We start from the raw sequence: 14,914 nt of genomic DNA, 5'->3' as shown, positions 1-14,914 counted from the left end.
GGCTGGGCTTGGGCCCCAGTCCTGCCTGGGCAATTCTATGTGAACGCCCGGTCAGGGCCCCGTTGCCTGCATATTGGCAGTTTGGCTACGAGAGCTCAGGCCCTTCAGAAGCCCAGCGCCCACCTCTCAACGGCCCTCCAACCGGGGGCATCGGACTCTGCACGCACACCTGGTGGCAGGGAGCTCACTACCTCATTCATCAGAAAGTCCTGCTAGAGACCCCTGTGCTCCGCTCACCAGGCAAACATGGGAGTCACCTCTCCAGGGCCCCCAGACACCCCCTCGGAGGCTTCCCCATGCTCTGCAGCCAGGGCCCTCCCCTCTCCCATCCGAGCCTCAGGGGGAGACAGCTCGACTCTGGAGCCTGCCTGCCTGCCTTTGACTCTCGGCCAGGCCAGTTAGTGGTTACTTGCTTCACCTCTGCCTCAGTTTCCCCACGAAGACAGGACGTGACTGTCTCACGCTACCATGCCTCCCAGATGTGTCTCCTGTGTTCTCACCCCATGCCAGGCCGGGCACCCTGGGGCTTGGTTCCCTCTGCTTTGGCTCTCCCCACGTCCACCTGGAGTTCCTGTCTTTCTGGGTCTGGGGGCCACAGCAAGGTCTGATTCTCCTGCCACCCGAGTCTTCCCACTCTGCCTCCTGGGGATCGTTACCTCTGACGAGGGCTCGACCTGCTGGTGCCACCACTGAGGCACCAGAACAGCTGTTAAAACATGAGCCTATGCCTTAAGGCCCAGGTCCTGAAATCCCGAAGTCCTGCTGTTCAGTTATCCAATGCTGTGTAACAAACCTCCCAAAACTCAGACCTCAGACACCATCCAGCTCAGGAGTCTGCATCGTGGCCAGGGTTGGGCCAGGAGGTTCCTCCCGGTTCCATGCGCTTCAGCTGGGGCCTCACTCACACGGCCCACTTGCATTCTGAAACCCGAAAGTCCTCTCACCTGGGCAGAGCCTCTAACTGGGAGCAACTCCCAGTGCCTGGCATTTGCCTAGTACACAGTAGGTGCTTAATAGGTACTGAATAAGTAAGTAAACCCCTCCTCGGACACCTTGGCTCCAGCCAATTATGCCCCCACACACCTATCCAGCCCTCCTCTCCCAAGCCTCCCCTCCCCGACAAGTTCCCCAAAGCACTAGCACTTCCCATCAACATTCATTCATTTATTCTTCCATTCATGCGACAAGTATTTTTTAAGCACCTACTCTGCGTTAGGCATTGTCCTAGGCTTTGGGGGAAAGAGTAGGGAACAAACACTGTTTTCTCTGTTTAGAATGTTCATTCCCCTTCCCTCCATCTATTCCTATAGCAAACTCCTACTCATGGTTCAAAACCCAACCCAAACATCCCATTCCCTGGGAAGCCCTTTCCCAGCCTTCTCCCTCCCCAGCCGCTGACATGAAACATCTCTCTCCCTCTACTATACCATTCTCAAATATTGTGTGGCCCACCCAGTGACGGGGTCCTGGGGTTAGGGCTACCCAAGGAGTGTGGGGTAGAGGGGCAGGGGCCCGCAGGGAGAGGTAAGGACAGATGTCTCTGCTGGAGGCCCAGGTTCCCCTGAACAGAGCTGGCTCTGTTTGTTTTTTTTTTCAATGCAATTTATATAACTTTATAATTTTAACATAATTTCAAACTTACAGAGGTCGCAAAAGCAGAACAAAAAATTCCTACACACCTTTACCCAAATTGGCTACTTATTAACATTTTGCCCCCTTTGCTTCATTACCAATGTAATTTTATAAACACGATAATGCAGAATAAAATGATTTCATAGCAATTATAATTAATCAGTATTTTTTGAACCTCCTGGCTCCTCCCTCAGACTCATTTTCCAGTCACTCAACAACCACATGGAGAACAGGCTGCCAGGCGTACCTTTTATTTGCACAGAAATGACCAAGAGTCAGGAACCCAAGCTCAGCAGCAGTGCAGGGGCACCTGACGGGGGGACATGTGAGGGGCCGGGGCAGGGACATGGGGCAGATTTGAACATCAGACCCCAAGGAAAGCAAACGCAGGTTCAGCTGGTCTAGGCTACTGGTGTGGGGCTTCCCTGCCGCAGGGGGAGTCGGGGCAGGGCCACAGTGGTAGGTGGCAGGAGGCCCCACTAGTCAGTCTTTGGAAGTCCCTCCTGCCATCTGACCCAGGTTTGCACACTGCAACTCCATCCCAACTCTGGATCAGTCTTCTCAGGTTCCTGGGGGCTTGCGCCATGCCACCTACTGCCTCTTGGTCTCCCCTAAGGTTCTGGCCCAGTAACTCCCCTGGGACCACACAGCAAGCCTCCTGGCACAGGGCAGCTGGGGGCTGGGGGCTGGGTCAGAGCAGTGTGATCTCGCTGGGGGGCAGCGTGAGCCGCTTCTCACGGGCACTGAGCAGGTTCTCCACGTGCACGGCCACCACGCGACACAGCTCCAGGCCCTGCAGGAGAAACGGTGAGAGGCCCAACACTTCCCAGCTCTCACCTGGGGTGAGATGTGGCCGGGAGAGGGGAGAGAGATGGAGGCCAGCCTCCGGCGGGACTCGTGGGCCCCACCCTCATCCCCACCCCCCCAGGGCCCTGGGTGGCCCGCGAGCAGCTAGGGGGAGGAATGCCAGGCTGCAGGTGGGAAGGGGTGAGCCGGGAGGAGAGCAGTGCACCTGCCAGCTCTGCTGCATGTGGCCTGTGTGGCCTGAAACCAGTTACTGCACCTCTCTGAGCCTCAGTGGTCTCACCCCTGGGGGCTCGGTTTACCAGGGCCTGGCTCTCGGAGCCATGGGGAGGATGCTATGAGATTTTACTACACGTGAATCCTCTAGACTTGACACCTATTAGCCCCATCAATAAATGGTTTCTAACCACGTGCTGCTGCCGTGGTTACCACCTGGCGCCCACAGCCTAGAATGAGCTGTGACCCAGCCTCAGGGCTCCCACCTGCTGGGGGCGGGGCAGGCAGCGGGGACTGTGGAAAATTGGTCTCTCAGACCACCGCCAGTGCCGGAATCTCCCCAGGCGCTTCCTGGGGGCTGGGAAGCTGCCCAGAGGGAGGGTAAAAATAAGGAGGACAGCACTTACTGGGTGGCAACTGAGGACCAGGCACTGTCCCAAGAGCCCCCCATGTCCCACCCCTCCCAGTCCCTGCAGTGTCCCTATGAGTCAGACATTCTTAGAGCCCATTCCACAGGTGAGGAAACTGAGGCCAGAGCCCTGAAGCCAGTTGCCCCAGACCTCACAGCTGGGGATGGTGGGACTTGAACCCAAGGCCACACCCTGGGGGCCACCTCGGCTAATGAGATCAGAGTGGGCTCCTCTCCACCTGCCATCCTCCCACCCACATGCTGCAGCACTCCAGGCCTCACTGGGAATGCTGCCCCACTTGGCAGGTGTGGAAACTGGGGCTCAATAAGAAGCTGGGCTGCTTCCAGATGCCCTCACACAGCCTGTCAGAGGTAGGCGGGATCACTGCTGCACTCAGACATCACCTGCTCCTGGAAGCTGATTACCTCCTGGATAGCACGGGTACACCCTCCCCGCACTGATCACGGTTTATTAGAGAGGCTTTGATATCTGTCACACCCCTGAGACCTGGGGCTCTGTGGGGGCCAGGGCTGGAGGGTCTGCTCAGTATCTCTGCAGCTAAGTGCAGAACCTGCTGCGTAGAGATGCTCACTGGTTATACATTGAAAGAATGAATGATTAATTAATAAATGTGTCCTCTACACATGCATGACAGAGGCAGAGCAGAGGTGGCAACGCAAAGAGGTCGCGGGTGGGGAGGGTACCGGGAGCAAGCGGAGAAGCCGGAGAGGCCTCCTCCTCCACCCACTCACTTCCTGAGCACCCACTACAGCCGGGCTGTGCTAGGGACACCGTGGGGACAAGCTGGACACAACCCTGCCCTGCCCCGCCCTCTCGGGGCTGACATTCTAGTGGGGAGACAGACAATCTGGGAACAAATAACTAAGGGATTTCCAAGCCATATGAGGGCTGCTGAGGCGGAAAGAGTGAACTATCGGGGAGGAGGGTCAGGGTAGGCTTCTAGAAGGAGGTGATGTTTGTGCTGAAACCCGAACAAAGGGAGGGAGGGAGCCCCGTGATGCAGGCAAGCGTGTCCCAGGTAGAGGGGACAGTGAGTGCAGTGGGTCTGGGGTGGGGAGGGGGGCAGGTAAGCAGAGGGGAGGGATGAGAGCGGAGGCCACGGAGGTAATCAGAGGAGGGGGCAGGGATGGGAAGGGCTGCTGGGTTGGGGGCCCAAGGGCCTGCAAGGGTGAGAGGTGAGGGCAGAGGCCTGTTGGTCTCCAAGGGCAATGTTGACGGGGTCAGGGCAGGAGAGAGAAATAAGGGGCTGTCTCAGCAGAGCTGGCTTTGGACGCCTCATGGTCAGAGGGGTGCCGGGGTTGGGGAGGGGGGACCGGACTCAGCACCAGTTAGAAGTCGTCCAGGGGAGGGCTCTCCAGAAAAGGGGCCCAAGGGGCAACGGACGGGCAGGCCCGAGGAGGTGGGTTTGCTGTGGTGGGAGCTCAGACTGGGGGTTCTGGGAAGCAGGCTGAGCCACAGATAAGGCCAGGGTGGAGGTGACCTCAGCAGGAGCAGGACTGGGGAGCAGTGGGAAGCACACTGATCCCGGGGCGGGGGGCTCCTCCTTTAGAGGCAGGGCTGGGGCAGTGGGAGCCCCTGTCTCGTGCCCTGGGATAGCAGCCCCACCAAGGCAGGCCGTGCCGTGAGAAGTGGTCCTGGGCCCATATCTTGAGTGGGTGCAGTGGGCCCAGACGTGTGGGCCCAGCCCCGATTCTACCCCTGCTCTGGACCTCAGTCCCCTCTCTCCAGTGGGCTGAGAACTCTGGTCCTGCCCCATCCCCGGGCACTGCGAGACTTGGACTTGACTGACCTAGAGGTCAGCCACAGCTTTTAATGAGCCGCCACAGTTGCTGCAAACAGGAGAAAGGTCCAGGGCAGCTGGGCCTTGGCCTCCCTGTCACATGGGAACCCCACTCTCCACCCCTCAACCTCAACAGTCCATCCTCCGAGCCTCAGCCCAGGTGAACGTCCTCCAACTGCCTGGGTCCTGCCCTCCCACCAACCTTCTATGGCTCCCGAGTGCCCTCAGGAGGAAGCCCCAGATTCTTAGCTTTATATTCAAGGACCCTTAAGACCTGCCTTCCCTGGCTGTGTCTCCCCAATTCCCCATCAAACTCCTCACTATTCTAAAAACAACCTGGGCCCACCCTTTCCCATGATCCCACCATCAAGATGCTTCTCTGGTAGACCGCCCTCATGACCCACAGTTCTGTGAGGTGTTGGGTTAGCTCTGTCCCCTGCACTGGGCTGGATGTTCCCTGGGACACGGCTAGGACCTGACCCATCTCGGAGCCAGACCCAGAGAAAAGCCTGGCGAGCGGAATGAGGGAGTGGGGGTCCGGGGGACAAGCTGGGCTGCCAGGCGGGGCCCACCTGCTCCAGCTGCAGCTGCATGGTGCGCTGGGTCGCCACATCCCCCAGTGCGATCTCCACGTACGGGTAGCTGGAGCTGGCCGTGGGCCGCTGGGTCCTCGTCGACTGGATCTCCTTCAGGGAAAACTTCACCATCAGCTCCTGGGGGAAATGGGGGCAGACAGGTTTGGGGGTGCGACAGTCTCACCCAGCCTTACCCCACCGCTGGAGGTCAGATCCGTAGGTGGCGTGACAGCTCAGCTCGGTTCGAGTACTAGTTCCCCAGTGACTTGCTGTGTGACCCGGAGCAAGCTACTTTACCTCTCTGGACCTCAGTTTCTCACCTGTGAAATTATTTCAACAAATACTGCTGCACGCATGTGCGGCGTGCCAGGCACTGCTCTAAATGTTTGCGATCTAGGGATGCAGGAGATGCCTTCACATCGAGGCTGCTTCTTCACACCCGCCGCTCTTGGTCTGGAGCTTTCTTTCCGGCCCCAGGAGCAAAAGCTTCCCACACGGGGACAGCCAGAGTGATGGGAGTCAGCACCCCATCACGAACAACAGGCCACAGCAGACAGACAACCCAGCTCCCCGACCCGCACGATGGGGGGCATCCTCTGAGGGCCGTGCTCCCCGCTGGACCGAGCGCCAGTCCCCACAGCAGGAACCTGCTTGCTAACACGCTCCTCCCCAGGTGCATCCCCCAGGGTACGACCCTCCTCCCGGTCTCACTTCCTCGCTCCAGTGTTTCCACGTAAGCTACGTGCCCTGGAGCCCTCATCTCAGGGCCCACTCCCGGGGGAAGAACTAAGAATAGGGGTAGCAGATCCTTTTTGTCCTGGACTGAATTGTGTCCCTCAAATCCATATGCTGAAGCCCTGACCCAGCACCTCAGAATCTGGAGACAGACCTTTGAAGAGAGAAGGTTAGGGTGGGCTCCCATCCCACGGGACCACTGTCCTTATGAGAAGAGGAAATTGGGACACACAGACCCCAGGGATGTGCACAGAGAAAGGGCCATGTGAGGAAACGGGCAGGACGGCCATCTACAAGCAAGGAGAGAGGCCTCAGAGGAAACCAGCCCTGCGGGCACCTTGATCTTAGAGGCCCACCGTCCAGAACCACCAGGAAAACAATTTCCGTTGCTGAAGCCCCGCCAGCCCCGCCCCGTCAGCCCCGCCCCGCCAGCCCCGCCCCGTCAGCCCCGCCCCGCCAGCCCCGCCCCGTCAGCCCCGCCCCGTCAGCCCCAGCGGGCCAACACAGGCTTTGAGCGTTGGCCTGTGTTTCACCTCCTTTCACCTTGACGACAGCCCTGCATCCCAGGGGAGGCAGTGAGGCTCGGACAGGCAAGGAGCCTCGCCCAAGGTCACGCAGGTGTAAGCAGCGGAGATGGGCTTCCCATCCCCTGGGGGAGGGGCGGGGCTGAGGCCACTCACGTGGGTCTCGGTGCTGAGGAAGTTAAGGCCATTCTGGTTGACCGCAAGGATGCAGGGGGCGGGCACCGCGCCGTTGCTGCAGCTCTGGACGAAGAAGAAGGAGGAGCCGAACATGGGCGAGGCGCTGAGGAGGCCTGGGGCGGGGGAGGGGCGGGCAGGTGACGCAGGCGCCTCAGTGCCGCCCCCCACCTGCTCGGGCGGCCCCTCCCGCCGGTCCAGCTGCCGGCCTCAGGCCCCCCTCCTTCCCTGCCGGGGTCCCCAGCCTAGGTGGGGCCCCGGCGAGGACTTCCGAAAGCTGGCACCAAAAATGCCTCTGTACAGAGGCAAAGGTGCCCCCACCCCGCCCTCCTCAACCAGGCCCCCACGGTTCCCTCCCCAGCCCGGACTCCTTCTCACCCAGAAACTGAGCGCGAGCCTGGTGGGGGCTGAGCGCCTGCATCTGCTGCCGGTGCTGGCCGAGCAGGCTGGGCCACGCCGAGGCGGCCACAGTACGGTAGAGCTGGGCCGGGATGTACTCCTGGGCCTCGCGCCTGGCGTGCAGGGAAAGGCCGCTCTGAGTGCCGCCAGGCTTTACGCTAAACCTCCTGGACCCCCACTCACTGCGGAGTGAGGCTGACTCAGTGCCTGGGCACACAGCAGGTGCTCAATAACCGCTGGCCAGTACCACTAGGCTCCCCGTTTGCAGAGGAGGGAACAGAGACTCTGAGAACTTTACCAGCCAGTCCAAGGTCACACAGTGACCGGTCTGGGCCGAGGCTTGAACCCAAGGTGCGTTCGTCCTTTGTAGCCCCCGCCCCAGGGAGAAGCCCAGGCCAAAGGGGTGAGAAGCACACGCTGAGGGAAGTATCAGGGCAGCAGAGCAACCACCAGTGGCTGGTCAGAGACGGAGGGCACAGAGCACTGGGCCCACCAGGCCAGGCCTCCCCCTGACACATGCTGGATCCCCTGGGGCAGCCCTGTGTCTCAGGACATCTGAAAAATACCAACAAATACCGGTCCCGGCTGCCATGGGCTGCACACTGGGGAAGGGGGGACGTCAGGGGAACCCCTCAAAAGACCCTCCAGGCAATATCTTTCCTCTCTGCTCTGCTGGGTAAGAGCCTGGCATCTGACCCAGTCTCCCCAGGTCTGGATCCTGGTCCTACCACCTATTAGCTGGGGAAGCCATATCCCCTCTCTGGGCCTCGGTTTCCTCATCTGTAAAAGGGGTAAAGAAAGTGTGGTTGGGGACTTCCCTGGTGGCGCAGTGGTTAAGACGATGCCTGCCAATGCAAGGGACACGGGTTCGAGCCCTGCTCCAGGAAGATCCCATGTGCCGCGGAGCAACTAAGCCCGTGCGCCACAACTACTGAGCCTGCATGCTACAACTACTGAAGCCCGTGTGCCTAGAGCCCGTGCTCCGCAACAAGAGAAGCCACCGCAATGAGAAGCCCGCGCACCGCAACGAAGAGTAGCCCCCGCTCGCCGCAACCAGAGAAAGCCCGCGCGCAGCAACAAAGACCCAATGCAGCCAAAAATGAAATAAATAAATAAATAAATAAATTTATTTAAAAAATTAAAAAGTGCGGTTGGGGAGATTAGCTGAGACAATGTGTGCAGAGTGTCTTGCAAAGAGTAGGAAGGCCACAACTGTCTTTCTCCAGGGCTGGGATGATAACTTTCTGTGCTTCCTGCACTTTCCCCTTAAAATGACAGCACAGAAAGAGAGTTGGGTGCTGAGCCCTTACAGTGTGCTGGGCACCGGGACATCCTCTGTCCACACTCCACTGCCTTCCCTACGCTGGTTCACACCAGGGGCTCTCATAGTGTGGCCGAGGGTCTGAGAGGGCAATGCGACTCCCTTAAGAACCTGAGCGGTCATCTGCTCTCCCCTCTCGTTCCCTCACAAGTGCACGGTGGAGTCCGCCAGAGGCTATGTGACACGTGAGATCACAACAGACTGACAAAGAGGCAGAGACAGGCATCCAGCTGCCGTCTGTCACGCCAAATGGTACAGAGATTTGCAGAGTGTCAAACAGTGCCGCTCTTCTCACTGGAGTTTTTGGGAAAATACACTTGTGTTTTCATAACTTATTTATATTAATGTGTAATGTTACCTTCCACTATTTGTATTATAATTATCACATATACGCCTTTATATTAACACGGGGTGTCCTTATTTTTAATTACTTACTAAGTCAATATTTTAAATCGTTTCTCAGTTTTAATTTTGAATAGTGTAAATATATGAATAGATACAACGCACAGAAACAAAAGCCCTTTGGGGTCTTATTTTTAAGAGAGTAGGGGACTTCCCTGGTGGTGCAGTGGTTAAGAATCCCCCTGCCAATGCAGGGGACACGGGTTCAAGCCCTGGTCCAGGAAGATCCCACATGCCGCAGAGCAACTAAGCCCGTGTGCCACAACTACTGAGCCTGTGCGCCTAGAGCCCACGCTCTGCAATAAGAGAAGCCACCGCAATGAGAAGCCCAGGCACCGCAACGAAGAGTAGCCCCTGCTCGCCGCAACTAGAGAAAGCCCGTGCGCAGCAACAAAAGACCCAATAGGGCTTCCCTGGTGGCGCAGTGGTTGAGAATCTGCCTGCTAATGCAACGGACACAGGTTCGAGCCCTGGTCTGGGAAGATCCCACATGCCGCAGAGCAACTAGGCCCGTGAGCCACAACTACTGAGCCTGCGCGTCTGGAGCCTGTGCTCCACAACAAGAGAGGCCGCATAGTGAGAGGCCCATGCACTGCGATGAAGAGCGGCCCCCGCTTCCCACAACTAGAGAAAGCCCTCACGCAGAAACTAAGACCCAACACAGACAAAAATAAATAAATAAATAAAATTAATTAAGGAGCCAGATTTAAAAAAAAAACCCAATGTGGCCATAAATTAATTAATTAATTATTTTGTTAAAAAAAAAAAAAGAGTAAAAAGGCCCGAAGATGGAGAGCCTGGGATGACTGATGTCTCGCCTCTTCGAAAACATCAGTTTAAAGGCTGCCTGATGCCCCACAATTTGTCTTTTAATATTTATTTATTATTTAGGCTGCAGTGGGTCTTAGTTGTGCCATGTGGGATCTTTTATTTTTTTAATTTTATTTTTTTAATTAATTAATGGCTGTGTTGGGTCTTCGTTGCTGTGCACGGGCTTTCTCTAGTCGCAGCGAGCGGAGGCTACTCTTGGTTGTGGTGCGCGGGCTTCTCATTGCGGTGGCTTCTCTTGTTGCGGAGCAGGGCCTCCAGGCGCGTGGGCTTCAGTAGTTGTGGCACACGGGCTCAGTAGTTGTGGCTCGCGGGCTCTGGAGTGCAGGCTCAGCAGTTGTGACGCACAGGCTTAGCTGCTCCGCGGCATGTGGGATCTTCCCGGACCAGCGCTTGAACCCGTGACCCCTGCAGTGGCAGGCGGATTCTTAACCACTGCACCACGAGGGAAATCCCTCCACAAGTTTTTTAAGGAATTCCCTGTCGTCGGAGATTGTAGGTGACACCACGGTGAATGTTTCCATGGCCAGATCTTTCTGCGGGGCCATGTGTATTTCCTGGACCACAGGGTGTGTGTCCCGAAAGCTTTTTGTCACTCCGTTTGCTCTGAGCTATTACTACCAGCTGGAAGTGACCTGGCATGCCCGGAGGTGGGGGCCCAGCTGGACGGGCTGGGCTGGGTGGGTGCTCACGTGCTGGGCAGGTAGAAGTGGTCCCTGGCTCGGTGCTGCAGTGCGGCCAGCTTGGACACCTGCTGCAGCTGCTGCTCGCCGGGCTGGCCGGCCGGTATGCTGCTGAACAGGCCCTTCAGGTAGTCGGGCAGCACCTGCGGGGGACGGGGTGAGGCAGGTGAGGGTCCGCGGGCGGCCAGGCACTGGGCAGGCAACTGGGGAGGCGCAGACACAGACACTGAGTGGTTCCAGCCCCACTCACTTCCGGGGGAGGGTGGCCTGTCACTTCCCTGGGCTTCTGGGAGGAGGGACACATGACGGTGAGCTGGGAGGGCTGTGGCCGGGAAGCCACAGGACCCCGGGAAGCACTGGCACCCGCCTGCAGCATGCAGGACCTGGGGTCCCATTTCCACAAGTCCTCTGGCTGCCGCTGGCTGACCCTCAGGCACAAGAGCCCAGTGGCCGGATTTGGACTCGGAACGGTTGCAGCTGCGGCACCAGCTCCAGAGAAGCACGCGCTCTCTGTCCAAGCACATCCGCAAGTGTCGGCACAAGAGGAAGAACCAGGCTTTGTTAACCCCACGACCCTGACTTAGACGACCAAGTCTCAAAGGGGAGGGGCAGCACCACGAAAATGACAAGGCCAGGCAAAGCCTTTCAGCGAGGGACAGGCCAAGTGCACAGCGCGGGAGGAGGGCCAGAGGAAGGAGGACGGAGAGGCCACCTGAAGCAGTGCCATTGGGGCGGCCTCGCCGGAGACTCAGAAAAGCAGAGCCCGCAGGGAGCAGACGCCTCGGGGCCCGAATCATGAAGGCCTCAAACGCCAAGGCCCGGGGGAGCCTGGAAAGTTCCAGAGCCTCAGAGCGGCCCGCGCTGACCTGGTTGTAGTGCATGGTCACGTAGAGCTCATTCTCGAACTTGAGCGGCTGATCCCAGAGCACGCGCCGGAACCACAGCGTGTAGCCACCATCCACCTGCTCCATCTCCGAGGCCACGTCCAGGATGTAGGCGCGGCGGCTGAGCGGGCACACGTGCTGGCCTGTGGGGAGCCGGGGGCAGCTGGCTGGGGTACGAGTGGCAAGCCCCCTCCCCGCTCTGGGACACAGCATCCTCAGTAAAGGAGAGCACGTTTATGGGACAGGGTGCCTGTGTTTGTGCAAGTTGTAACCGCAAGCTACAGCCCGCCTAGGTCTAGGGAAGTGCCCTGCGTGGTGCTCCGAGAAAGCCTAGCCCCTTTCCAGAGGAGGGCTGGGGACAAGGAGGGGCACACGAGGCCTCAGGTCAGGAGGGCCAGTGGATGCCTTTCTGCGGAGCTCCTTCAGGGGAGAACCCCCTGCCGGTCTCCTGGGGCGGGTGGGGAAGACGGTGGGGTCTGGCACTGAGCGGGTATCAGCCTGTACGAGAGGCTTAAGTTTTCATTTCCTGAACTGACATTTCTGTTTCCATCCCACACCTTCAGTAAAATTTTACCAAAGGGGGGGCGGGGTGGCACGATGATAAAGTCCAGACTCTCGAGGCCAGACAGTCTGGGTTCAAATCCCAACTGTGTGACCTTGGATAAGTCCTTTAATCTCTGCAGCAGGCTGAATAACAGCCTGACCCCAAAGATGTCCCCGTTCTATTCCCCGCCACCTGTGCATATGTACCTTCACGGCAAAGGGGACTTTGAAATGTGATTAAGGATCTTGAGATGGGGAGATTATCGTGGGTACCCAAGTGAACCCAGTGTAGTCTCAAGGGTCCTTAAAGAAGGAGAGATTGGAAGATGCTATGCTGCTGGCTTTGAAGATGAAGGAAGGGGCCGTGAGGCAAGGAATGTGGGCGCCTCTAGAAGCAGAAAAGGCCGGGAAAGAGACTCTTTCCCAGAGTCTCCAGAAGGAGTTAGCCCTGAGGACACTCTGGTTTCAGGACTTCTGATCTTCAAACCATATGATAATAAACCTGTGTTGTTTTAACCCAATGAGTACGTGCTGATTTGTTATGGCGGCAACAGGAGACTAATACAGTCTCCCTGGGCCTCAGTTTTCCCATCTGTAAATGGGAACAATAACCGTCTCATTTCATATGGTTGTGGTGGGGATTAAAGCAGTTTATAGGATGACATGCTCTCAGCAGTGCCTGGGACGTAGCCTCTGCTCCATAAATTCAGTTTTTGGGATCATTTTGTTACTGCCTTCCCCTCCCCCTGTGTCTTGGCTGGACTCCGGGCAAGCAGGGCTGAGGATACATGGTTCGGAGCCGAGGCAGCAGCGGGAGAGCTGGTTGGAGGTGGATGGAACTGACAGGCTGGTGGCAGGAAGCAAGGCCACAGCCTACAGCAGGTGGGCTGCAGGGGGAAGGGGTTCAGCTGAACTGAGAAGGGCCAGGTGAGACCAAGGGTGGGGGCCCTTACGGCCACTATTAAGGCGTTAAGAGACAGGTGAAAGTACTTGCACTTGTGGGTCCAGGAGTCGCATCCTATCAAGTCTCATCTTCCCTGAGGGCAGGGCCCACTGAGTGGCCCGAGGGGCAGAGGGAGGCATCAGGGGAGCCCTGTCTTCCAGGAACTCGCGATCTGACGGGCCAGGCAAGGTCACACAGAACGGAGCAGAGAGGGGCAGACGTGGGGCTGTGGGGGCTCGGGGCAGAGAGGTCCCTCTACCTGGGCCTAGGAGCTTCCTGGAGGAAGTGGCATCTGACCTGGGCCTTACAGTGGGGGTGGTGGGCGTGGGCCCAGCATGCCGCACCCTCTGGCCTCTGGCCACTCACCTCGGTTGGTGACAACAAAGATGACGTACTCATCAAAGGCCTCGGGGCGGGTCAGAGCCATCTCAGCACAGATCTCCTCCACCACGTCCAGGGCCACCTGCGGCGAGGGAAGCGTGAGGCTGCACTGGCCTGGCGACCTCTGCCCCCAAGGCCACCCAGACCCCCTGCGCAGAGGCGAGGATCCCCGAGGTCCCTGGGAGCCGGCCGCATGCAGGAAAGGGCACAGCTTTTGGAGTCTGAGAGACTCGGGTTCCGAGTTGGCCTGTCTCTTATTTGCAGTTTGATCCTGAGCTGGAGGTCCCACCTCCCCCAGGCTCAGGCTGCTCCTCTGAGAGAGAAATCCTGCCGAGTGGGGGAGGCTGGGGGGCTCAGCACCCTCGGGGGCCCACCCTGGAGGCTGGGGTCCCTGCCCGACGGAGACATCCCGTCACTTACGGTGCACGTCTTGATCTTGAGATGGCGCTCGAGGCCTCCGGGGAGAAGAAAGAGCTGCCTCTTGGAACTGCGGCCGGCCTGGGGTGAGGAGATTGGGGAGTGGGAAAGGCCGGGCCAGGGCTCTGGGCCAGCTGCTGTCCCCTCCGTGGGGGTCCCCGACAGGGACCGGGCAGGGCCGGCGAGTGCGCGTGACGGGGTCTCTGGGCCGGGCCGTCTCACTCACCCCAACGCCCCAGTGCTCACCAACATGGCCCGAAGCTCCATGCTGCTGGGGAGCTCCAGACGGCCACCGAAGCGCAGCGTTCTCTGCAGGTTCTGCTCACAGGCCTTGGCGATCCCTGCAGAAACGGGAGTCAGGGCCTGGCCCAGGGTGGACAGGGGAGAAAGGGTCTCCTCTGGCCCCAGCCCTGAGTCCAAGGGGGGGGCGGGTAGAAGGGTGGGGCCGTGTGTCTGCTCTCCCTTCAGCGGCTGAGGAGACAGTTGAGAGGGCAGTGATTTACCCAAGGTCAAGAGCCAGAGTGTAAGAGCTGGATCTGAACCCCATCCCACGCAGCGGAGGCCCGCACGCCTTGCTTATCCATGAGCCCCGCAGACAGCTGGTGACTCGGGGCTTGTCCCCCGCAGGCCGTGTGTGGCTAAGATGACGCAGCTGTGTGCAGCATCCCAGTGCAGGAGCCCCCACCATCTGTTTCCCCATCTCTCTGGGCTAAGCAGTGCCCTCGCCCTGCTCTGGGGAGGGGTCAAGAGGGCTGGGCACACTCTGCCACCTTCCCTGGAGCTGAGTCTCTTCACCTCTGAGTCCAGGGAAGTCTGCTGCCTGAGTCAAAGAGGAGTCTTCAGAAACAAAGAGAGTGAGGTCCCCGTCTCCTTCACGGCCGCCGTGGTAACCACAGGGGCCCCGGCCTCTCTCTTAGGGGGACCCAGGGGTTGCTCTGGAAGCTAGGCTGGGGCTGAGGCTGAGGAGTGGCCCCTTTCCTCCAAAATCCAAGGGGAAAAGGCCAAGACCCTGCCACCAGCCTTGGCGCCCCTGCCTGAACCCTCTCAAGACCCCTGTTGATCCCCAAAGACCAGAGAAACAGGGCCCTGCCGCCTCCTCCGCCTCCACTCCCACATGCCACACATCCTCCTCTCCGGGCCTTCACCCCTGCTACTCAGCCTACCTAGAGATCCCTCCCATGTGCTCACGACCCAGAGCAACACTTCCTCTGGGAAGCCTTCCCTGATACGCCATCCTCCCCC

General features: G+C 58.8%; 1 protein-coding gene across 1 annotated transcript in view; it reads right to left on the bottom strand.

Annotated features, from left to right (window-relative positions):
- Nucleotides 1–1,867: 1,867 nt before the first annotated feature.
- MYO15A (myosin XVA) overlaps nucleotides 1,868–14,914 on the bottom strand; it is a 50,095-nt gene continuing 37,048 nt past the window's right edge. Inside the window, exons 57-65 of the mRNA XM_067716428.1 lie at nucleotides 13,919–14,013; nucleotides 13,676–13,753; nucleotides 13,241–13,337; nucleotides 11,371–11,531; nucleotides 10,514–10,647; nucleotides 7,250–7,383; nucleotides 6,854–6,987; nucleotides 5,436–5,576; nucleotides 1,868–2,425 (exon numbers count right to left, since the gene is read on the bottom strand). Of these exons, the coding sequence (XP_067572529.1) occupies nucleotides 2,324–2,425; nucleotides 5,436–5,576; nucleotides 6,854–6,987; nucleotides 7,250–7,383; nucleotides 10,514–10,647; nucleotides 11,371–11,531; nucleotides 13,241–13,337; nucleotides 13,676–13,753; nucleotides 13,919–14,013 (1,076 nt within the window). The 3' untranslated portion in view covers nucleotides 1,868–2,323. The remainder of the gene's footprint in view (nucleotides 2,426–5,435; nucleotides 5,577–6,853; nucleotides 6,988–7,249; nucleotides 7,384–10,513; nucleotides 10,648–11,370; nucleotides 11,532–13,240; nucleotides 13,338–13,675; nucleotides 13,754–13,918; nucleotides 14,014–14,914) is intronic.

This window comes from Pseudorca crassidens, chromosome 19, assembly GCF_039906515.1.
Source record: "Pseudorca crassidens isolate mPseCra1 chromosome 19, mPseCra1.hap1, whole genome shotgun sequence".
NCBI lineage: Eukaryota > Metazoa > Chordata > Mammalia > Artiodactyla > Delphinidae > Pseudorca > Pseudorca crassidens.
This window is presented reverse-complemented; position numbering and strand designations above follow the sequence as displayed.